The following is a 24996-nucleotide window of genomic DNA, read 5'->3' as shown; positions in this document are numbered from 1 at the left end:
AAAAGAGGTTTTACTGAAAATAATACCATGCTTTACTGACTTATAATAGCGCTGTATCTATCTATCCGTAGCTATAACGTTTTAAAAATTGTGTTTGTGTCTACCCCATTTGTCCATACATGTCCTTCTCCTGAGATGTGATTAGTCTTTGGGTGCCAAGTGACCATGAAATAAGGACATAAGAAATAGGAGCAGGAGTAAGCCACATGGCCCCTTGAGCCTGCTCAGCCATTCATCATGGCTGATCTTTGACCTCAACTCCACTTTCCCGTCCGATCCCTATATCCCTTGATTCCCCTAGAGTCCAAAAATCTATTCATCTCAGCCTTGAATATATTCAATGACTCAGCATCCACAGCCCTCTGGGGTAGAGAATTCCAAAGATTCACAACCCTCTGCGTGAAGAAATTCCTCCTCATCCCAGGAATCAATCTAGTGAACCTTCATTTTACCGCCCCATAGGCAAGTATATCCTTCCTCAGATAAGGAGACCAAAACTGAAACTGAGGTCTCACCAATGCCCTGTACAACTGTGGTAAGACTTCCTTACTCTTGTACTCCAACTCCCTTGCAATAAAAGCCAACATGCCATTTGCCTTCCTAATTGCCTGCTGCACCTGCATACTAACTTTTTGCATTTCTTGTTCAAGGACACCCAAGTCTCTCTGAACACCAACATTTAAATAGTTTCTCACCATTTAAAAAATATTCTGTTTTTCTATTCTTCCTACCAAAGTGAATAACCTCACATTTCCCCACATTATAACTCCATCTGCCACCTTCTTGCCCACTCACTTAACCTGTCTATATCCCTTTGCAGACTCTTTGGGCCCGATAGTACCATGGCAGCGGGTTCGCGGCGGGGGGGCGATTGGGCGCGTGGGTAATGCGCCCGGTGAAATCAGTCTGCCCGGCGTGCAATCGTAGGCTGATTGGATCCATTTACCTCTTGTTCTGGGTTCCCCGCTACTGAGCAGCGCAGCGGGCGGACTGCGCATGCGCAGTAAGGTCTGTCAGTTGGAGGAGCTCAATTTAAAGGGGCAATCCTCCACTGACTGATGCTGCAAGAAATAGGAAAAATTACAGCATGGAGCAGCCCAGGGGGAAGGCTGCTCCCAGGTTTAATGATGCCTCACTCCAGGTATCATTGGATGGGGTGAGGAGGAGGGGGAGGACAGAGATCTTCCCCCCCGGTGGGCGGAGGAAGCGGCCTGCTTCTGCCACCAAGAAGGCCTGGCTCCTTGGTGGAGCCTGCACCACCAACATATCGCCCACCTGCATACAGTGCAGGAGGCGCTGCAATCACCTAAGTAGGTCAGCCAAAGTGAGTACACTTACTCATTCCCCTACATTCGTCTGCCACATCTCCTTCTGCACTGCCAACACTACTCTTCACATCACCCCTCACACCCACTCAAACCTCATCCTCATCTTACCTGCACTTACTCACTTCGCCAGTACTCATCCCGCCACTACCACTCAACCCAATCCTCATACAATCTCATGGCTCTATCTCATACTCACCCTCTCATGCATCTCTTTCACAGTCAGCCTCACGCAACCTGCCACTACCTGTGCTGCAGCCACAGGGCATGCATCACATATGTGCAGTAGGCAGCGTAAGGCAAACGTGTAGTGAGCATGAAGGGGATGCACAAGGGTGTTTGAGGGTTTGTCATGGTTTTTACTTATATTGAATTTCTGACCAACTCACATTACATATTATATTGGCATCACTACTGCCACGTCTTTGCGAAACTTGTCTGGTTTGTGCAATAATGCCCTTTCCTGAGGATCACAATGAAGACCCACACCTGATGCCACCCATTGTGTCACTGCAGAGTGGGTGTAGGTGTATTTGCAGGGCTCTTTTGTGCAGACGACTGAGAGACGTCGGCGATGTCCCCGGTGGCACCCTGGAAGGATGCGGAGAAGTTGTTGAGGGCAGTGGTGACTGACAGCGACAGGTAAGAAGATGGTACTCGGGCCAGCCAGGAGCAGCTCTGCATGAAGGAGGTTGCAGATGTTCACGACTACATGTCGAGTGACTCTGAGCCTCCGTGTGCACTGCTGCTCAGAGAGGTCCAGGAAGCTGAGCCTCGGTCTGTGCACCCTGTGGCGAGGGTAGTGCCCTCTGTGGTGCATCTCTCTCTGCAGTTGCCCTCCTTCCTGTGCAGGTGAATGTGTCGCAGCACTGTGTTGTGGAGCTCCACGTGTCAGAGGTAGACGGCGTGGCTGGCGAGGCTGGTGATGCTGTTCGCCCTCCGAGGAGGTCATGACTGCAGCTACATCTGAGGGGGTCTGCAAGGTAGGTACATGTGTCTGGACCCCGGGGTAAGTGTGCAAGTTGGTGAATTTTGTTGTTAGGAGGAGGGTGGTGGAGGCCAAACTTTGTCCCAAGTGACAGAGTGGCCTCCTGCAATGAGTGAGGGTCTCCCCCCCCACCCCCCCGCCCCTGTCAAATGGACCTTTGCAGCTGCCACAGGCTGATGGCTGCAACACGTCCATTTGAACTGGGAGCGTTTCCCCCAGTACGGGAAACAGTCCCAGTTGTTTGTAAAATCCCAACCCTCCTACGATATCACGTTAATCAGGTCTCTAAACGCCCTGAAATACCAAAATAAATACCTTAAGTGACACACCGCCGGCTTTAATTGCCGGCGGGAGTCCCACATGCAAGGGTTGTGCGCGCATGTCAGCACGTCAGTGGGGAACCCGGAAATGGGGCGGGTTGGAGCCGGGCTCCCGCCCCGCCCCGGGAATCCCTGATTTTTGTAGCCTCCCCGCCAGGAACGCACCCAATCGCGGGTGCTAAAATAGAGCCCTTTGTGTCCTCCTCACAGCTTACTTTCCCACCTAGCTTTCTATTGTCAGAAAACTTGAATACATTACACTCGGTCCCTTCATCTAAGTCATTAATATAGATTGTAAATAGTTGAGGCCCAAGCACCGATCCTTGCGGAACCCCACTAGTTACAGCCTGCCAACCTGAAAATGACTCGTTTATCCCTTGAGAGCTCTGACTGATCATAGGTTACAATTTCAACTAATCAGAGAAATTCATTATCATTAGAACATCTTGCCCCTCAGCCTTGTGCTCTGCTCCTAAGCCAGCATGACCTTGCATATTGGAGGGAAGAGAATCAAGTGCTCCCAGACCCCTTTGTCCACCTCCTCAAGAGCTCCTAAGTCCAAAGCCCACCTATCATCATTTTCCCCAGGCTCTTCTGCCCCAGAGTGCTCTATGCTCCCCCCAGCAAACAGCTCCTAGTCCCAATTCCCTACCCCTGGGCAAGGGACTGGCTACAGTTTCTAGGATGTTTGCCAGTATTTCAGTGAATTGAAAGCTTAGAATGTAAAGAACAAAGAGGTTACGTCATGATGTGATCAGAACAATCTAAGATCCATTTTATGAGTCAAAGTCCAGAAAGGCTCTTGTATTCATTGGTGACCCCACAGTTCAATGGTACTCAGACAAGTAAATTAGTCTGCAAGACTTGCAGGGTTAATACTTTATCCAATAAGTCAGAAACCCATTTCATTCAATTCAATTGTAAAGGTAAAGATAAACACAAATCAGTACCCATTTGCCGCTCAAAATCAAAAGTCTTGCATCTAACATATGCCCGTCACATTTCATTACAGCCGCAAAACAATTAAAGAGAAAGAAAGCCAGTCATTGACTTAGAGCATGAACTTTACACATACTGATCACTGATTGACCTCAGCTACAATTAGAAGAAACTACAATTATCTGCATTCCCATAGGAAGTAATTGAGCAGTGGCCTTAAAGGACAGATTAGCAGCTGAACATCAGAACCATGCTCCAGACCCCAGACTACTTGTGAGCAATTCCATGGGACATCCTTTAATGCAATTTAATTATTGAGGAAAGTGAAATATTGTGATTCTAATCTAATGAGTTTCTGATTTCAGCTGTGCCATCACAGGAACACAGCATGCACAGGTCAAATGCTTCCCCATAGAAAACAAAATGTGGGAATTCTAGAAGTACTCGTGTCTCTACACAGACAGAAAGAAAAAAAAGTGCTAGAATATGCTATATTTTCTCATTTCAGCTGGTAGATACCAACCTTTCACCTACTATGCTTATTTTAGACAGTGGAGTTTTGCAATTAGATCATTTGAAAATCAATGGACAAAACTCAGGTTGAGGTGCAACCAAATATTACTATTAACATAAATACTGGATTGTGACTTCTTGAAAAATATTACCAGATACCTCACCTGACTGAACCGGATGCCATAGTTTATCTCTGCAGATACAGATTTCCGCTCCTTCTCTGTTCGGACTGGCCTATCATCTAGACCACGACAGAATCTGTAAAGCATTTGGCCTGTTTTGGGCCCAAATTCCTTTTGAAGTCTTGGCATCAAAATCTGCTGGAGTTCTCCACATGTTTTAACACCAAAGGATGCCATCCTGTGTTCTAATGTCCTTCCAACTCCTAAATACAACACAAGAAGCAGTGTAAATTTATTGTGACTAGGGAGAGGGAAATGATGATGAGGGGGAGAAAAGAGTGTTTAATATCACATTGCAGGATTCACCAGACATTTTTCTCCTTCTTTAAACAAAGCAATGATTTATGGCTCATGTTTGCCCTGACTTTTTTCTCCCCCCCACCCTCAACCCACTTCCACAGTTGGATTGCACTAAACTGGAAATCAAGCTCAATCGAGAGACCATCCAAACAAGTTGATGTCCAAAATTTGGTCTTGTTTGACTGAAAGAGACGGAGCTTCTAAGAAATTTTTTGTCTATGAAGACAATGGCAATGACATGTCAAGAGATCACAGGGGAGGCAAAAATACATTGCATGAGTTTCCTCTGCAAAGCAAATCCTAATCACCATTTGAAAATTATCAAACCTATTCTTTCACAGATTGCACTTCAAAAACAAAAAGAATTAATAAATTGTTGAACTTTCCAATCATGGGGTCATTTCAACTAATGAGGGAAATTCATTATCCATTAGCAATATCTTGCCTCTCAGCCTGGTGCATCAGTTTCCTGACCATTTTTGACAAAAATGGAAATGTTCACATTCAATTTTTAATTGCTCTAAAAATCAGTCAGAAAATTAACACATCCTCTTTTGAAATTCCCTAATTTGATATACATTTCATAAAGGCAACTTAAAATAGTTTGACTTTTAAAAAAATCATGTATGTCACTTTTTTTTTTAATCTCAATGTCTGATTATTGATCATGAAGAATGTATCCAAGTTGAGAATCTTCCTTCCCTCCACCAAGTAGAAGTCCTGGCCCATTAATTAGAAGGCCTCAGACATGTGACTATATATTCTGTTGTCACAGATTTAACATTGTGTCCGAGGCACACAGCTGGAATTTAAAACTAGGGGATATTCAACATCATATCATGTCAAATTACTCAGAATAAGTATGAGTCAAATGCCATCCTATATAAACTGTTAAGTTGAATATTTGACTACTTATTTGTATATTGACCATCCTAAAATATGACTGGTTAAAGTTTACTAATTTCTTTTTAAATAAGCAGCATACTATTTCCTCACCGGAAAATTATAATGAACAGGAAATAAAATTAATTGGGCCTGGTAAAGTAGCATAAGCTGGGTAGGTAAGGCAGAATATTAAATGGTATAGGGAGCAAGCAGGACTGTGGGATTAGACTAGGTGGCTCATGTGGAGAAAAGCACCGATGGTCAACTTGGTGAGCTGAATGACCAGTTTCTACACTGTAACATGCTGTGATTCTATGAGTACATACAACCTTTGCCCATAAATTACATACATACATATATATACACACACATATATAGAATAAAAGCTGTATCTTGTCACTCTGATTAAAGGGGAATATCACTGTAAATGAAAGTGCATTCATTGTAAAATAGGCTAGGTTTTTTAATTCTTAAATTTACAATTCTAGATCTCATTTTCTTGGTTTGATCCTATTGAATACATCAACAATGAAGTAATATAGTACTCAATGTTAATATAGTACTCTATTTATCTCAATGCTGTTTGTGGGATCATGCTGTATGCAAAATGATTGCTGCATTTCTCTACATTACAACATCAGCTACAAAAGTACTTCTATAACCTAAGGATGTCCCAAAGTGCTTCACAGCCAATTAGCCCTAATCCTAACCCTAACCCTAATGCAAGTTCTTTCTTTAGGGCGTACAACATTTCCAAGTAATGTCAATTGTCAAAACTGTCTATACCAAGCAATCAGGCTTACCTGGTAGATTGCTCACAAGTTGATCTCTGATAAAATCATCCACTTCCTCTGGTTTTAAATAATACTGCCCATCCGGTTTGGCCTTACGGGTGGCCATTCTGGCCAGCAGAATGTTCGATCCTATTGAACATAACATCAACAATGAAGTAATATAGTACTTGTCAGTAAATGGAATTCCTACAGATCTTCATTTTTTTGGCTAATTTTCTCACTGTTCTCTCCTCTCCTAAAGGCATCAACCCATCTTGGGAGTACGACTGTGCAGGCCTCAGTTGTCCTCCAGTATCTCACCCAAATAGTCATGCTTCATGCATGTGCCTAGACAGTGAGTGTTTTTTTCCCTCCAGGATATCACAGCGATCCCAATCCTGCCCAGGTATCACAAACTTACTTTACAGCATGGGTCAACAGGTAGCAATGAGGATCTGGTTGATTTTTCCGTCCCTAGGCTACAGCACTGAGATCTATTCTAGTGCCTGTGCTATCACATGACTGAGATCAGATTCAAAATTAAAGCTACAATCTTCATTCATACATGCATAATACAGCACTATGAATAAAATAAAACATGTCCACAGTGAGGTCATAAACATATGGCTAGTAATGTAAATTTTTAACTTAAATTTATTATAAAGTTTTTGAAATTTTTCAATAGCATAGATGAAGTAGCAGATTAAGAATGCCAGATAAAGATTATCTTTTTTATTATGTAACAATTAGTAGCATATAGCATATTGTACAAAAATTGATTTACCATATAATCTATTCAGTGCTAAAGTCACATCTTCTATGACCAATAAGGCTTATGCACCAGTGTGACCAATACATCTGATTTTACAGTGAGTGATTGCAATGTCAGAATGTGCCAAGCTTGTACCGAGTCAGTGCTCGTAGATACAAGTATACAAACAAAATTAGGTTTCTTTTTTAAAAAGCGCATACATACCAAAGGAATTAATTATATTGCTCAATAGGTTTGTTGAAAATCAAAATTCTTTTTTCCAAAGCAACAAATTAGTGTTTTAAGGATGATGTATCTTTGGATAAGGAATGGTTCCCAGTATACCCGTTATAAAAGATTTTTTTAAAAAAAGATTAATGAAGTTATTGAGGTATCCCATGATTACTGAGGTTAAAAGAGTTATGCTGGTGATTTGCACCATACTAGTTTGAAAGGAGCAATATTAGATAAGAAATAATTTATTTAATGCTTTTATGTTACTGAAATGACAAGCTAGATACATGGACATAGTCACAGGCCCACTGTTGGTGAAAAGCAGATTATGATATCTTCAAAATGTGACTAACTGTATCCCAAAATTTTTACAGCAATTATTCTGTTCAATTTGACATGATTTGCATAGCATTTAATAATTCTCACTAACCTCAATTAACAATAAAAAGGACAAGTGAATTCGGGAGGGAATTCCAGAGCTTAGGGCCTAGACGGCTGAAGGCACAGCCGCCAATGATGGGGTGAAGGGAGGATGGATACACAAAAAGCCAAAGTTGGAGGAATGCAAAGTTCCTGTTGGGTTGTAGGGTTAGAGAAGGTTACAGAGATAGGGAAGGGTGAGGTTATGAAGGTATTTAAACATGAAGAGGAGAATTTTAAATTTGAGACGTTGGGGGAATGTCGGTCAGCGAGCACAAGGGTGATGGCTGAACAGCACTCAGTGCGGATAGGACCTGGGTAGGGGACTATTCCAAAGTGCCTTAAATTATTTTTCTATTCTGAAATGAAAATACTATAAATATATTCAATATTGCACATAATTTAAAGGCGTAATTTATTTTGCTTAGATACATACCCATCCCAACTGATGCAGTGCATTTTGTTTTTTCTTTGATCTCAGAGCGAATAACAGTTGCTATCTCATCAGGTGTCAACCCAGTTTCTGCACGAATTGCTGTTACATCTACAAGAGCTTCATCACAGCTGACAGCTTCAATATCATAAGTATAACTAAATACAGATAAGACAAGGGGAGTGAATTACTGCATATTGTCTTAAACATATTGCATTGGTTAGTTTTTGAAAGGTGGAATAAGAGGCTACAGAGGAATGGCACACTTTCTTCAATGCTAGGATCCAGGTTATAATCCAGACTAGACAGAGGGGATGAACGTTTCTTTTGACTGTAGGAGTCTTAAGTGAAACAAATGTGGGCAGTCTTAATGAGCAAAGGTCCACATTGCAAAATTGTCCATACTTTCACACCAAACTGGCAGTCTCACTTGGAAAGACCATTCACAATGTGAGCATGTTGTGTGTTCTCCTGAGGGCGGAGTTAAAGCATTGTTGAGGGAGAATAGACTGAGTTTGAACCAGTATCAAAGCTGTGCTGAACTTGATCTACTGTTCTTGATGTTGGCAATAGGTGATAAAAGGTGAGAAAGTGCTTAATTCCCTAGCACTGATTTCCATCACTTTGATCAATACAAAAATTGCCCAATATACATATATTTTTAAAAACAGTAAAATAAATGGCACTACTATAAATGCTACATTTAAAATACTGTTCAACTCTTTTACCTCTTGCATCCACTTTAGGTAACTACACCATTATCACCAACTGGTCCTAATGCAAACAATCTTGTTCCACCTGACATTGATAGGTAAAGGACAAGTAGTAAATCTCTGGTTTCAATGGAGTCCTGAGGGACAAGAGGCTTTGTTTACCTACACTCAGAGCTGGTGAAAAACTTTATGAGCTGATTCTATTTACTTTGGTTTCAGTCAAATTTTGAATGTATTTGGATTTTATAGTAACTGTAGTTCTTTAAAGGTATGATAGGTATTATACATTGCTAAAAACAATCTATATTGTGCTAACGTGGCCCAAAACCTAATGTTATTAATTATATAAATATTGTTCTGAAGATCTCAGGGTACTTTAAAACTATATTCCATCCATGTTTTAAAATCCAACTCGTAGAATTCCAAAGGAAATTAGACAAAAAAAAAAACAATAGTCACATAATATATTAGTTAATATTAGAAAAAAATAATCCATTACTATGAACTCGATGAGACTGATGACGAAGAATAAATTCTTAGCATACGTAATCACCAATGCCTGACATCCTCCATGCTTTTTTGCTGCATCTTTTTCTAATTTATTTCAATTTATGTATTTCTGGACTTATTTTGCCATTATTTAAGTTTCTTCTACTTGAGTTTTGAAATTCTTTTTTGATAAGTCCTTTACAATAAAATAAATGGCTGTCATCTACTTGTGCTGTGATTATCTACATGCATTGTAATTTGTGATTATATGAATTTTAAAACTATAAAATGTAGGGCTGTTGACTCTCAATTGTAACTTATTCCAAAAGACAGAAAATAGCTAGAAACTTAAAAGTAAACGCAATACAGCAGTACATTATGATTGTTCTGGAGACTAAACAAACAAATATGATCACGTCTATTTCCACCACTGTGGTGGAACTAAGGTAATTCATTATTGTTACTGACAGGAAGTGGGAAGACAATATTCTCCCAGCCCTTTGTCCAGAATGTGTAATTTGATCCAGCTACAGAGTAATTCAAGTTCCATGCAATGTGTAATTTGATCCAGTCATTGTCAGGCAGGCTACAAAGTTCAGACAAAGCACAGCGCTAACCTTATTGATTTCAAAGAATGCGCAGCGCTAACACCACCGAGCTCAGGGGAAGGCCCGGCGCTGACGCCACCGAGCTCAGGGGAAGGCCCGGCGCTGACGCCACCGAGCTCAGGGGAAGGCCCGGCGCTGACGCCACCGAGCTCAGGGGAAGGCCCGGCGCTGACGCCACCGAGCTCAGGGGAAGGCCCGGCGCTGACGCCACCGAGCTCAGGGGAAGGCCCGGCGCTGACGCCACCGAGCTCAGGGGAAGGCCCGGCGCTGACGCCACCGAGCTCAGGGGAAGGCCCGGCGCTGACGCCACCGAGCTCAGGGGAAGGCCCGGCGCTGACGCCACCGAGCTCAGGGGAAGGCCCGGCGCTGACGCCACCGAGCTCAGGGGAAGGCCCGGCGCTGACGCCACCGAGCTCAGGGAAGGCCCGGCGCTGACGCCACCGAGCTCAGAAAACACACAGCGCTGTGAGATAGGAAGGAGTGAGGCCATAGTGGAATTTCGATATGAGGATGAGAATTTTAAAATCAAGGTTTTGGTGGACCGGGGGCCAACGTAGGTCAGCGAGCACAGGAATGACAGGTGAATGAAAATTGCTGTGGCTTAGGATACATGCAGCAGCGTTTTGGATGAGCTCAAGTATATTGAGGCTGGAAGATGGGAGACCGGCCAGGGCAGCATTGGAATAGTCGTGACCAGAGGTAACAGAGGCATAGATGAGGCTTTCAGCAGATGGGCTGAGACAGGCAATGTTGTGGAGGTGGAAGTAGGTAGTTTTTGTGATGGAGAGGATATGGGGTTGGAGCTAAGCTCATGGTCAATTAGGATGGCGAGTTTGTGAACAGTCTGTTTCAGCCTGAGACAGTGGCTAAGGAGGGGGGTGGAATCAGTAGCGAAGGAACGAAGTTTGTAGCGGGGATCAAAGACAATGGCTTTGGTCTTCCCAATGTTTAATTGGAGGAATTTGCAGTTCATCCAAGGCTGGATGCTGGACAAACAGTCTGGCAACACAGAGGTAGTGGAGAGATCAAGAGGGGTGGTGGTAGTGAGGTAGAGCTGGGTGTCGTCAGTATATAAGTGGAACCTGATGTCATGTCTTTGGATGATGACGCCAAGAGACAGCTTGTAGATGAGACATAGGACGGGGTCAAGGACAGATCCACGGTGGACTCCAGAGGTAATAGTGTGGAGATGGGGGGGGGGGGGGGGGCGCGTGGGCAGGGTGGAGAAGCCATTGCAGAAGATTCTCTGACTACGACTGGATAGGTAATAATGGATCAAAGCAAGAGCATTCGCACGCTGGATGATGAAGGAGAGGCACTGAAGGAGGATGGTGTGGTCAACCGTCTTTAAAAACTACTGAAATAAAGACGAGGAGGAATAGTGCATCACGGCAACAGTCACAGAAAATGTCACTGTTGACTTTGATTAGGGCCAAAACCTGATCAGAGAAGTTCAAACGTGGCGTTGCGGGAAAGGTGGTATGCAGCATTGCCTGCTACTCCACGGCTGCAGATAACGCATAGTGTCTCTTGGAATACTAGTGATAGCTGTTGGGAATTGCAGACAACACAGATTGCACGGAGCCTCCTCTTCATCCCTAAAGCTGTTCTGCCAGTTGGGTTATGTGTATCTATGAATGCTGCTCATCCTCCTTCCATTGCTTCTTCTCTTCTTCAGTCAAAAAAAGAAATCACACGATAACTATGGATGAGCAAGGCCATTTGGCTCGCCTTGAATCAAACTTTGATCCCTCTTTGTGTGAAGAACGATTTCTTGATATCATTCCTACATTTGAATCTATGTTGTTTTCTCCCATACTAGCATCTACCTTGTGGCTTTTCACTGCACTGGCCACAGCGCATCAGTAGCTTACTTGTGCCTCCGTGACCAGCACTGCACAAGGCAGCCAAGGTGTGGTCTGAGCAACAGACTGTTCACAACTTCCTCTGACATAAAGGCCTGCACTTTTCTTATGAAAACCACCACTTCTGGGTGGTGGTCTGGTAAGTGAAGTGGGCAGGGCACCTCAGCCAAAACTCCGCACCAGAACTGGTCACCTTAATTTCTGTCATGATTTCTTTCCCATGACCACTCTGTGGCCCTGATCACTCTGTTGGCAGCGCACCCACCGGAATCAAATGAATGGGGGGGGGGGGGGGGGGGGGAATTGCTAAGTTCAAACACACGGGCAGTAACTGTTGCCACTACAGAAGTGACAACAGCTCTTATACCCTTCTGCTAATGTCTGGCTGGTGGCTACATTAATCTCCTGGACTGCTACAAGAATAGGAGTAGGCCACTGAGCTTCTCGAACCTGTTCCCCGCCATTCAATTGGATCGTGGTTGATCTGTATCTTAACTCCATTTACCTGCCCTAGTTTCATAACCCTTAATACACTTGCCTAACAAAAATCTTATCAATCTGAGTCTTGAAATTTTCAACTGACCTAGTCTCAACAGCTTTTTGGGGGAAGAGATTCAGATTTCCACTACCCTTTGTGAAGAAGTGCTGTCCAACATCACCCTTGAACGGCCTTGCTTTAATTTTAAGATTATACCCCCTTGTTCTCACCAGAGGAAATAGTTTTTCTCTATCGACCCATCAAATCCTTTAATCATCTTAAATACCTCAATTAGATCACCCCTTAATCTTCTATACTCAGGGGAATACATGCCTAGTTTATGGAACCTGTCCTTCTAATTTAATCATTTTAGCCCCAGTATCATTCTGGTGAATCTGCACTGCGCCCCCTCCAAGGCCGATATATCCTTCCTGAGGTGCGGTGCCCAGAACTGAATGCAGTACTCCAGATGGGGTCTAACTAGAGCTCTGTATAGCTGTAACATAACTTCCACCCCTTTGTATTCCAGCTCCCTTGAGACAAAGGCCAACATTCCATCAGCTTTTAAAATTATTTTTTTGTACCTGTCCACTAGCTTTTAGTCATTTCTGTACTTGGACCCCTAAATCTCTCTGCTCATCCACAGTTCCTAGCTTCTCACCATTTAAAAAATACTCTGATCTATCTTTCTTAGTCCAAAGTGGATGACCTCATACTTTCCCATATTAAACTCTATCTGCCACAATTTTGCTCACTCCCTAATCTATAAATGTCCCTTTGCAACTTTCTGCTCCCATCTACACCATTTACTGTGCCACCTAACTTAGTGTTGTCCACAAACTTAGATATACGGCTTCTATTCCTTCATCCAAGTCATTTATAAGTATAGTGAAAAGCTGTGGCCCCAGTACAGATCCCTGGGGACACCACTAGTCACATCCTGCCAATTTGAGCACATACCCATTATCCCTACTCTCTGTCTCCTACCTCCTAACCAATTCCCTATTCAAGCCAATAGGTTGCCTCCAATTCCATGCAAACTCATTTTTGTTAACAGTGGAACCTTGTTGAATGCTATCAGCAAGATCCGTAAAAACTCCTGTGTCTGCTGGGGGCGTGAGGCAGGCATAAGTCCCACCTTGCCACTTCACCAACACCATCTCATTGCTGTTTGCGGGACCTTGCTGTGTGTAAATCGTGTTTTGGTTCCTTTGTTTCTTTCCTTCCTTCCCCTGGTATGGCCCCCATCTTCACTCCTGCAAGCCCAAGGGGTACAGGACTGGGTGTATCCAGTGCACAACACTTTTAACCATCCATCACCTTAACAGGATGGACAACATCAAGCGCTTTCAGACCTCACCCTCCTCTGCCAAGAGCGCCTACTACTCCAGGGTCATTCTGGAGAGCAACAATCACCCTCTGTTTCTTTACTGCACCATCAGTCATTTCCGTAAACTTACCCCTACCCACTCCTCACCTCCAACATGAAGTTATGAGGAACTCGCTGTCATCGTGGTGCACTACCCCCCCTCGTCCTCAATCTCATGGCCCAAAATCATCGATCATCATCATGTCTGGGGACTACAACGACAACTTACATTTATATAGCACCTTTAACATAGTAAAACGTCGCATGGCGCATCACAGGAGCATTATCAAACAAAATTTGACATCGAGCCACATAAGGAGATATTAGGACAGGTGATCAAAAGCTTGGTCAAAGAGGCAGGTTTTAAGGAGCATCTTATAGGAGAGAGAGGCAGAGGGGTTTAGGGAGGGAATTCCAGAGCTTAGGGCCTAGGCAGCTGAAAGCACGGCCACCAATGGTAGAGCAATTAAAATTGGGTATGTGCAAGAGACAAGAATTGGAGGAGTGCAGTGATCCTGGAGGGTTGTAGGGCTGGAGGAGGTTACAGAGAGGGCGAGGCCATGGAGGGATTTGAAAAAAGGATGAGAATTTTAAAATCGCACGCTCCCAGACCGGGAGTCAATGTAGATTAGCGAGCACAGGAATGATGGGTGAATGGACTCAGTGTGAGTTAGGATACGGACAAGAGTTTTAGATGAGCTCAAGTTTATGAAGGGTGGAAGATGGGAGGCCAGCATTGGAACAGTCAAGTCTAGATATAACAAAGGCATGGACGAGGGTTTCAGCAGCAGATGAACTGAGGCAGGGGCGGAGACGGGTGATGTTACGGAGGTGGAATTAGAATGTGCATTTATATAGCATCTTTCATAACCTCAGGACGTCCCAAAGTGCTTCACAGCAAATGAAGTACTTTTGAAGTGTAGTCAGTGTTGTAATGTAGGGAAACGTGGCAGCTAACTTGCGGACAGCAAGGTCCCAGAAACAGCAATGAGGTAAATGACCAATTAAACGTTTTTTTTAAATGGTGCTGGTTGAGGAATAAATGTTGACCAGAACACCAGTGCCGTGGGCTCTTTTACTTCCACCTGAGAGGGCAGATAGGACCTCAATTTAACTTCTTATCTGAAAGATTGCACCTCTGACAGTGCAACACTCCCTCAGTACTGCACTGGAGTGTCAGCCTTGATTAAGTGCTCAAGTCCTGGGGTGAGACTTGAACCCACAACCTTCTGACTCAGACGTGAGTGTGCTATTACTGAGCCAAGGCTGACGCCTATAGCCCTAGTATCTCAAGTCTCTTCCAATTAACCATAGTTACCCACCCTTGGCATCATCCCAGTAAATTTATTCTGTATGTTCCCTATAGCTTTAATGTCCTTTCTATAGTACGGCACCCAAAACTGCACAGTATTCTAACTGTGGTCCCTTACTTTAATCTTGTACTCTATGCCCATTTATAAACCCCCAAATTCTATCAGCCTCTTTCATGGCTTCATCTACCTGCATTCGCACTTTTAGGGAATTATGTAAATGAACCCGTAGGTGTCTCTGTTCATTCACACCCTTCAGTATCTTTCCATTAAGTGTATACTCCCATTTCTTGTTTTTTTTCCCAAAATGTATTACCTCATACTTATCCACATTAAATTTCATCTGTCATTTGTCTGTTCATCCCGTAACCTATATTTTCCTGAAGTCTTTTATGTTCTTCCTTGCCATTTGCCAAACCCTTCCTTTTGTGTTGTCAGATTGTTTTCGAAATCTGTCTATCCATACACACATGCAAGGGCAAAAGTGGACTCAACACTGATTCCATAGGGTAAACAACTTCAAACACTTCTCCTATAGAAGATTAAGGGGTGATTTAATTGAGGTATTTAAGATGATTAAAGTATTTGATAGGCTAGATAGAAATTATTTCCTCTGGTGGGGGAGTCGAGAACAAGGGACATTAACTTAGAATTACAGCTAGGTTGTTCAGGGGTGATGTCAGGAAGCACTTCTTCACACAAAGGGTAGTAGAAATCTGGAAAACTCTCCCTCAAAAAGCAATTGAGGCTAGATCAATTGACAATTTCAAAACTGAGATTGATAGATTTTTGTTTGGTCAGGGTATTAAGAGATATGGAACCAAGGTGGGTAAATGGAGTTGAGACACAGATCAGCCTTGATCTAATTCAATGGCGGTGCAGGTTCCAGGGGCTGAATGGCCTACTCCTGTTCCCATGTTCCAATCTATTTACTCTTTGTTTCGTGTTCATCAGCCAATTTTCTATCTATTCTGTTATATTTCTGCATATCAGACACCTGAATTTTTCTAACAACCCTCCTGTGAACTACCTTATCGAACATCTTCTGAAATTCTATACAGTCACTTTATCTATCCTATTAGTCACTTGTTCAAAAAACTAAATTTGTCAAACATAACCTGCCTTAACAAATCCATGTGTGATATCCCCTCCAGGTTAGTCTCACAAAGGCTTGAGTTTGCACAGAGCACAGTACAAGTCCAGGATTAGTTGTCCTTTGAGCTTTAGAAATTCTGGTTAGAGGCAGGTAGGAAGCTGAGATTTTGGGCGCTAAATTGGGCCGTGAAGCGTCCGTTGTTTCGGTATTATGCGGCCTCCCAAAGTGCCAAGATGGCATCTTGGCTATGCACGCATGTTTCCAGTGTGACGTGCGCCGGACACCGGACACCATCTTGGTATAGTAGTTAGCGCATGGGCAAATACCAAACGTCGGAAGCATGTAAAGTAAGGAGAAAACGGATACAATCAGTGTGCAACGCTGATTTAAAGTGATAGACACCATTTTGGGATTTAATGCTCAACTCTACGCACAGTCTTAACCCCGACCATCTGAATGTGTCTTAGAGTGCTTGGAGGACCCCAATCAGCGCTATTTAAATGGACCATGCAGGATTTACAGGTTAGAAGCTGGATTATTGCTTCTGGCTGCCAAAACATTTCGAACTGTTTTTGGAGGTCTCCTATACTTATATTCTAGGACCAGGGGCCATAGCCTAACATTTAAAGCCAGGACGTGCAAGAGTAAAGTAGGAAATGCTTCTACATGTGAAGGGTGGGAGAATTTTAGAACGCTTTTCTGCAAACTGCAGTTGATGCTAGCTCAATTGTGAATTCTAAATCTGAGATTGAAAGATTTCTGTGAACCAAGGGTATTAAGGGATATAGGGCTACTGCGGGTATATGGAGTTAGGTCATAGGTCCAGCATGATCTCAATGAATGGCGGAACAGGCTGGAGGGGCTAAATGCCACTGCCACTTGCTGTCTCCCGATATCCCGCTTTCTTGCAGGAGAAGGTGGGGCATATGTGGTCTGGGTGATGTGCCTGTCATGGTTGAATAGCTGCCAGTATGTGTGGCCTGTGAGCTGTGGGAGGGCGGCTTGCAACAGTGGTAATGTGTAAGGGTGAGAGGAAGCATCTGATTGGAAGAGTTGAGTACTGATTGAAAGAGTTTGTTGATATGTGGCTGATGGGGGGTGTAGTGCGTGGAGCAGTGGATGCGGCTTGTGGTGTTGTTGGTTGGAGACACCACTTGACAGTTGACCTCACCTACTTTGACCATTCACGTCAAAGCAGTGAACTTCTTGCTGCACTGCATCCATGTTTGTGGTGCTATGTGCGCCTGGCAATGACTTCATCCCCTGCTGCCTTCCACTGCCTTTTGGGCACATGTCTGGAGGGCCTCTTGCCACCTGCCACTCCCCACCCCCCGTGGATATAGGATGTTGCTCCTTCTGTCCACCTCTTGCACCAAGGCCTCTAGTGCATCAGCAGAGAACATTGGTGCACGCTCTCTCGCAGGCCTGGTACCAACTCAGATCGGCAGAATGGAGAGGTGTGGCATGCAGATTGGAGGATGTGGGATTTAGTAGTGCGCAACCTACAGGATGGTATGTTGCCTCCCTGGTGCTAGGTTCAAGGATGTCACGGAGCGGCTGCAGGGCATTCTGGAGGGGGAGGGTGAACAGCCAGTATTCTTAGTCCATATTGGTACCAACGACATAGGTTAAAAAAAAAAGGGATGAGGTCCTGCAAGGTGAATTTAAGGAGTTAGGAGTTAAATTAAAAAGCAGGACTTCAAAGGTAGTGATCTCAGGATTACTACCAGTGCCACGTGCTAGTGAGTATAGGAACAGGAGAATAGACAGGATGAATGCGTGGCTGCAGGGATGGTGTAGGAGGGAGGGGTTTAGATTCCTGGGACATTGGGACCATTTCTGGGGAAGGTAGGACCTGTACAAGCGTGACGGGTTACACCCGAGCAGGACCGGGACCAATTTCCTCGCGGGGGTTTGCTAGTGCTGTTGGGGAAGGTTTAAACTAGAGTGGCAGGGGGATGGGAACCTGAGCGGGGAGTCAGAAGGGAATAAAGTTGAGAGCAGCAAGAGAGGGGAAGAACCAAGGGAAATCTACAATACAAATAGTACAGTTGTTCAAGAACAAGTGAAAGGGAAAAGCGTAGAGCAGCGGAAAGAAAGTGTACTTTAGGCACGACAGATAAAATAAAAACTAGAAGGCGTAAGGCGATTAACCCAGCATCAAAGTTGTGGCAGGGGGTTGGGAACTGAGCTGGGAGACAGAGGAAAGCGTGTCAGGAAGGGACAGAAAGTATGCAGTAAAAGGTAAAGTGTTAAAAAAGGAAAAAGCAGGAACTAAGTGTCACAAAACATATTTGAAAGTTCTTTATCTGAATGCACGTAGCATTCGTAACAAAATGGACGAGTTAACGGCACAAATAACTACGTATGGGTATGATCTTGTGGCCATTACAGAATCATGGCTGCAGGGTGACAACGACTGGGAATTAAATATGCCAGGGTGTTTAACAATCAGGAAGGACAGGCAGGAAGGAAGGGGAGGTGGGGTGGCTATGTTAATAAAGGAAGGAATCACTGTAATACAGAGAAATGATATTGGGACAAAGGATCAGGATAATGAAACAGTTTGGGTAGAGATAAGGAATAATAAGGGGAAAAAAACACTAGTGGGCGTAGTATATAGGCCTCCTAATAGTTGCAACTCTGCTGGACGAAGTATTAATCAGGAAATAGTCGGGGCATGTAATAAGGGAACAGCTATAATTATGGGGGATTTTAACTATCATATTAACTGGACAAATCAAATTGGGCAGGGCAGCCTTGAGGAAGAGTTTATTGAGTGTATTAGAGATGGATTTCTTGAGCAGTATGTAATTGATCCTACAAGGGGGCAAGCAACCTTGGACCTGGTCCTGTGTAATGAGCCAGGATTAATTAATAATGTCTTAGTTAAGGATCCCTTGGGAATGAGTGACCATAACATGGTTACATTCCATATCCAATTAGAGGGTGAGAAGGTTGGTTCTCAAACAAGCGTACTGAGCTTGAATAAAGGAGACTATGATGGTATGAGAGCAGAATTGATTAAAGCGGACTGGGAAAATAGATTAAAGGGTAAGACGGTACATGAGCAGTGGTGTTCATTTAAGGAGTTATTTTACAACTTTCAAAAAAAATATATTCCACTGAGGAAAAAGTGCTGTAAAAGAAATGACAGCCATCCGTGGCTAAGTAAAGAAATTAAGGATAGTATCCGACTGAAAACAAGGACATATAAGGTAGCCAAACTTAGTGGGAGGATAGAAGATTGGGAAGTCTTCAAAAGACAGCAAAAAGTAACTAAAGGATTGATTAAGAAAGGGAAGATAGATTATGAAAATAAATTAGCAAAAAATATAAAAACAGATAGCAAGAGTTTCTATAGTTATATAAAAAGAAAAAGGGTGGCTAAGGCAAACGTAGGTCCCTTAGAGGATGAGACCGGGAAATTAATGGTGGGAAACATGGAGATGGCAAAAATGCTGAACAAATATTTTGTTTCAGTCTTTACGGTAGAGGACACTAAGAATATCCCAACACTGGACAAACAGGGGGCTCTAGTGGGGGAGGAGCTAAATACGGTTAAAATCACTAAGGAATTGGTACTCAGTAAATTAATGGGACTCAAGGCGGATAAATCCCCTGGACCTGATGGCTTACATCCTAGGGTCTTGAGGGAAGTGGCAGTAGGGATTGTGGATGCTTTGGTAATAATTTTCCAAAATTCTCTGGACTCGGCAAAGATCCCGGCAGATTGGAAAACTGCTAATGTAACACCCTTTTTTAAAAAGGGTAGTAGGCAGAAGGCTGGAAATTATAGACCAGTTAGCCTAACATCTGTGGTGGGTAAAATTTTGGAGTCTATTATTAAGGAGACAGTAGCAGAACATTTGGATAAGCATAATTTAATAGGACAAAGTCAGCATGGCTTTATGAAGGGGAAGTCATGTCTGACAAATTTGCTTGAGTTCTTTGAGGACATAATGTACAGGGTGGATAAAGGGGAACCAGTGGACGTAGTGTATTTAGACTTCCAGAAGGCATTCGACAAGGTGCCACATAAAAGATTATTGCTCAAGATAAAGAATCACTGGATTGGGGGTAATATTCTGGCATGGGTGGAGGGTTGGTTATCTAACAGGAAGCAGAGAGTTGGGATAAATGGTTCATTCTCGGACTGGCAACCAGTAGCCAGTGGTGTTCCGCAGGGGTCGGTGCTGGGTCCCCAACTCTTTACAATCTATATTAACAATTTGGAGGAGGGGACCGAGTGTAACATATCAAAGTTTGCAGATGATACAAAGATGGGAGGGAAAGTAGAGAGTGAGGAGGACATAAAAAACCTACAAGGGGATATAGACAGGCTGGGTGAGTGGGCGGAGATTTGGCAGATGCAATACAATATTGGAAAATGTGAGGTTATGCACTTTGGCAGGAAAAATCAGAGAGCAAGTTATTATCTTCATGGCGAGAAACTGGAAAGTACTGCAGTACAAAGGGATCTGGGGGTCCTAGTGCAAGAAAATCAAAAAGTTAGTATGCAGGTGCAGCAGGTGATCAAGGCCAACGGAATGTTGGCTTTTATTGCTCGGGGGATAGAATATAAAAACAGGGAGGTATTGCTGCAATTATATAAGGTATTGGTGAGGCCGCACCTGGAATACTGCATACAGTTTTGGTGTCCATACTTAAGAAAAGACATACTTGCTCTCGAGGCAGTACAAAGGAGGTTCACTCGGTTAATCCCGGGGATGAGGGGGTGGACATATGAGGAGAGGTTGAGTAGATTGGGACTCTACTCATTGGAGTTCAGAAGAATGAGAGGCGATCTTATTGAAACATATAAGATTGTGAAGGGGCTTGATCGGGTGGATGCGGTAAGGATGTTCCCAAGGATGGGTGCAACTAAAACTAAGGGGCATAATCTTAGAATAAGGGGCGGCTCTTTCAAAACTGAGATGAGGAGAAACTTCTTCACTCAGAGGGTAGTAGGTCTGTGAAATTTGCTGCCCCAGGAAGCTGTGGAAGCTACATCATTAAATAAATTTAAAACAGAAATAGACAGTTTCCTAGAAGTAAAGGGAATTAGGGGTTACGGGGAGCGGGCAGGAAATTGGACATGGATTTAGATTTGAGGTTAGGATCAGATCAGCCATGATCTTATTGAATGGCGGAGCAGGCTCGAGGGGCCGATTGGCCTACTCCTGCTCCTATTTCTTATGTTTATTCAATGTTTTACCATAACTCATCAGGGTGTAAACACAGGGACAGGACCTGCATCTGTTTTACATGTGCGATGTTTGATCTCTGTTCAGACTCCAAGCAGACAGCAGACTGTTATTTTCAGCAAATAACAGGTACCAGCTACCTTTAAGAGATTTCTAACAGACAGCCTGTCTTTAAGAGATTGGAGCTCCCCCTGCTGGTGTGAAGTGCAAATTGCATGGAATCCTCATTCCATGCTAATTTCTAACCCAGATTGCAGGCCTGATGAAAGTCTCGTCCTGCCTGCACAGGGGCCATTGGGTGCGGGGTAATAGCAGATTGTGCAACCTCCGCCCAAAAACAGGCGCTATCCAATTTCTCCCCCTTTGTGTGCAACTAAAAAAAATTACGAATTACCCACTTTGGTCACGTTGACATGCAATATAGTAAAATGAGCTATCTGGGTCAGAAATACCTACTTTTATAGAAATGTAGCTAAATATAATCTACTCACAGAGAAGTAGTAAATAAACACATTTATTCTTTCTTGCTTTAACTGTATATTTACGATTAATTTTTATTAAATATATTAAATCACAGTTTGAAGGGATATTTTGTATTAATTTTAAATGCAAGAACAAACTTTAATACCTTGCCAATGTTTCATACATAATCGATGCCACTTCTTTGTAGGCTTTGAAGTTATAGCTGATAGCCTGAAGATCAGGGCATAGCTGTTTCGCTTGTCCAAAAAACATGCCATTCTTAATACCAGTCTGTCTGCAGAAGAATGACAATAAAACCAATTACATGCATATTTTATAATAAACAAAAATATAATTGGTAAAATTAAAATGCAATATTTTGAAAGGAGTCTATTCAGACTCCCATATACAATTTTTCAAGTCCGTTAAGATCCAATTCAAAGAGGAGGAGACCCCACCGCCGAACATCAAGCCATAGTTTCCCAGACCGTCAGTGATCTTATCACCTCTGCAGATCTTCCCTGCACGGCCTCCAATCTCATAGTCCCCCAACCCCGCACAGCCCGCTTCTTCCTCCTTCCCAAGATCCACAAACAGTTCTGCCCCTGTAGACACATTGTTTCAGCCTGTTCTTGCCCCACAGAACTTATTTCTTCCTAGCTCGACTCTTTTTTCTCCCCTTGTCCAGTCTCTTCAGACCTACATCCGCGACTCTTCTAACACGCTCCGCCACTTTCCTGGCTCTAACCGTTTCCTTTACACCATGGATGTCCAGTCCCTCTATACTTCCAAACCCCACCAGGACGGCCTGCGGGCCCTCCTCTTCTTCCTTGAACGGAGGCCCAACCAGTCCCCATCCACCATCATCCTCCTCTGCCTGGCTGAACTTGTTCTTACGTTGAACAACTTCACCTTTGACTCCACTCACTTCCTCCAAAAAGGTGTTGCTATGGGAACCCATATGTGTCCTAGCCATGCCTGCCTTTTATTGGGATACGTGGAACATTCTTTGTTCCAGTCCTACTCAGGTTCCATCCCTCACCTCTTTCTCTGGTACATTGATGGTTGTATCAGTGGCGCTTCCTGCTTTTGCCCCGAACTGGAAAATTTCATCAACTTTGCTTCCAATTTCCACCTTTCCCTCGCCTTCACATGGTCCATCTCTGACTCTTTCCTTCCTCGACTTCTCTATATCCATTTCTAGGGATAGGCTGTCAACCAATATTTGCTATAAGCCCACCAACTCAAAAGCTACCTTGATTACACTTCCTCCCACCCCATTTCTTGTAAGGACTCTATTCCATTCTCCCAGTTTCTCCGTCCCCATCGCATCTGTTCCGACGATGCCACCTTCCACACCAGTGCTTCTGATGTGTCTTCCTTTTTCCTCAATTGAGGATTCCCCCACACTGTGGTTGACAAGGCTCTCGACAATGTCCGTCCCATTTCCCGCACTTCTGCCCTCACCCGTTCCCCTCCCTCCCAGAACCAAGAAAAGGTCCCCCTTGTCCTCACCTGCCACCCCACCAGCCTCCACATTCAAAGGATCATCCTCCACCATTTCCGCCACTGCCAGCGCGATGCCACCACCAAACTCATTTTCCCCTTCCCTCCCCTTTCAGCATTCCAAAGGGACTGTTCCCTCCATGATATCTAGGTCCACTCTTCCATTACCTCCAACATCCACTCTCCTTCCCACGGCACCCCTTCCCATCCAAGCACAAGAGATACAACACCTACCCTTTCACCTCCTCCCTTCCCACCATCCAGGGCTCCAAACACTCCTTCCAGGAGAAACAGTGATTTACATATACTTCTTTAAATTTAGTATACTGTATTCGCTGCTCATTATGCAGACTCCTCTACATTGGGGAGACCAAACGCAGATTGTGTGACTGCTTTGCTGAACACCTCAGTTCAGTCCGTAAGTATGACCCTGACCTTCCGGTCGCTTGCCATTTTAATTCTCCGTCCCCCTCCTACTCTGACCTCTCTGTCCTTGGCCTCCTAAACTGTTCCAACAAAGCTCAACGAAAGCTCGAGGAACACCTCATCTTTTGTTTAGGCACTTTACAACCTTCTGGACTCAACATTGATTTCTATAACTTCAGATCCTAACCACTGCTCCCATTTTTTCAGACAGCAGGTGCTGGTAATGGTTCAGCTGTTGCCATTTACAGCCTCCAGGCCCATCTTTTGTTTCTTTATTTGTCCCATGACCACCCTCCTTGCCTTGCACCATCATCCCTTTTGTTATTTAATCACTCCTGCCCTCCATCCTATCACAGACTTTCCCTTTTGTTCTTTCCTGCCTTCCCCTTCCTCCTCCCCATTGCCTGGGTCTGTACTTGCTTAAAAACTGTTAAATCTTTAACTTCTTCCAGTACTGAGGAAAGATTATCGACCTGAAACGTTAACTCTCTTTCTCTCTCCACAGATGCTGAGTGTTTCCAGCATTTTCTGTTTTTATTGGAGGTAAAGTAAGTACAGATTATCATACAAGCATGCAAAAATGACAGACAGGAAAAGACCAGCTGGTCCATTGAGCCTGAAGCAAACCAAGCTTTTTTTTCTTAATTGACTGTCTATCTAACTGGATGTTTTTGATCTTTCCTATAATATCCCATTGGAACATCAAGGTACCACTGCCACAGGTCCAGATTTAACATTACCAGATGGCATTTCTATAAATAGCTACCAAAGTAATCAGGACTTTGATAAAGTATCCATTTTAACAATAAACTAGACTTAAAAAAATCAGGTGCAACAAACAGTATATACCTTTTTAGAATTATCCTGCAAATCACACAGCTTTTATTTACCTAGCTTCATAGCTACAGGATGCAATTTCTGCCATTGACAAGGCCACCGCATCCATGTCAATACCATTCACACAAGCAAGATTTGGATTCTCCCAGGTGTTGCCATCCAATTTATCAGGCACTTTTTTCTCTTCTATGAAAACAATGAAAGGCAAAATCAGCACTGTGCATCTGATACATTTCTCTCTTGCACAGCAAAATTGAAATCCCATAAAAGTAATGTAGGACCCAAAGAAATTATGCAAATAAATAACCTATTAATATTATTGTTAAACAAGCTCATTCTATGTACCTTTCCCACTAATGGAGTCATTTACTTGTTCTGTTCAAAATCAGTAAAATAAAAACCCTGTGATAAAGTATATTTAGCCTGGGCTACCTGAGTTGAATTTTATAATTATATTGCTGTACTTTTAGATTAAGCTTATAAGGTGCTGACTCCCAAGGCTCCATGCAGCAGTTTTCCCTACAATAAGCCAGCAGCTTGAAATCAGTCTGATCCAAAGTGTTGGAT

The 24996-nt window shown here is 43.5% G+C and overlaps 1 protein-coding gene across 3 annotated transcripts in view; it reads right to left on the bottom strand.

The window, feature by feature from the left end:
- The window catches only part of rev1 (REV1 DNA directed polymerase), a 177133-nt gene that overhangs the window by 50998 nt on the left and 101139 nt on the right, over positions 1 to 24996 (bottom strand). For all 3 annotated transcript variants that reach the window (XM_067986238.1, XM_067986236.1, XM_067986237.1), the window contains exons 9-13: positions 24483 to 24615; positions 21827 to 21955; positions 8067 to 8221; positions 6256 to 6375; positions 4250 to 4470 (exon numbers count right to left, since the gene is read on the bottom strand). In XM_067986238.1, coding sequence (XP_067842339.1) covers positions 4250 to 4470; positions 6256 to 6375; positions 8067 to 8221; positions 21827 to 21955; positions 24483 to 24615 — 758 coding nt within the window. The remainder of the gene's footprint in view (positions 1 to 4249; positions 4471 to 6255; positions 6376 to 8066; positions 8222 to 21826; positions 21956 to 24482; positions 24616 to 24996) is intronic.

This window comes from Heptranchias perlo, chromosome 6, assembly GCF_035084215.1.
Source record: "Heptranchias perlo isolate sHepPer1 chromosome 6, sHepPer1.hap1, whole genome shotgun sequence".
Lineage (NCBI taxonomy): Eukaryota > Metazoa > Chordata > Chondrichthyes > Hexanchiformes > Hexanchidae > Heptranchias > Heptranchias perlo.
The sequence above is the reverse complement of the archived record's forward strand: the minus strand, read 5'-3'. Positions and strand labels throughout refer to the sequence as shown.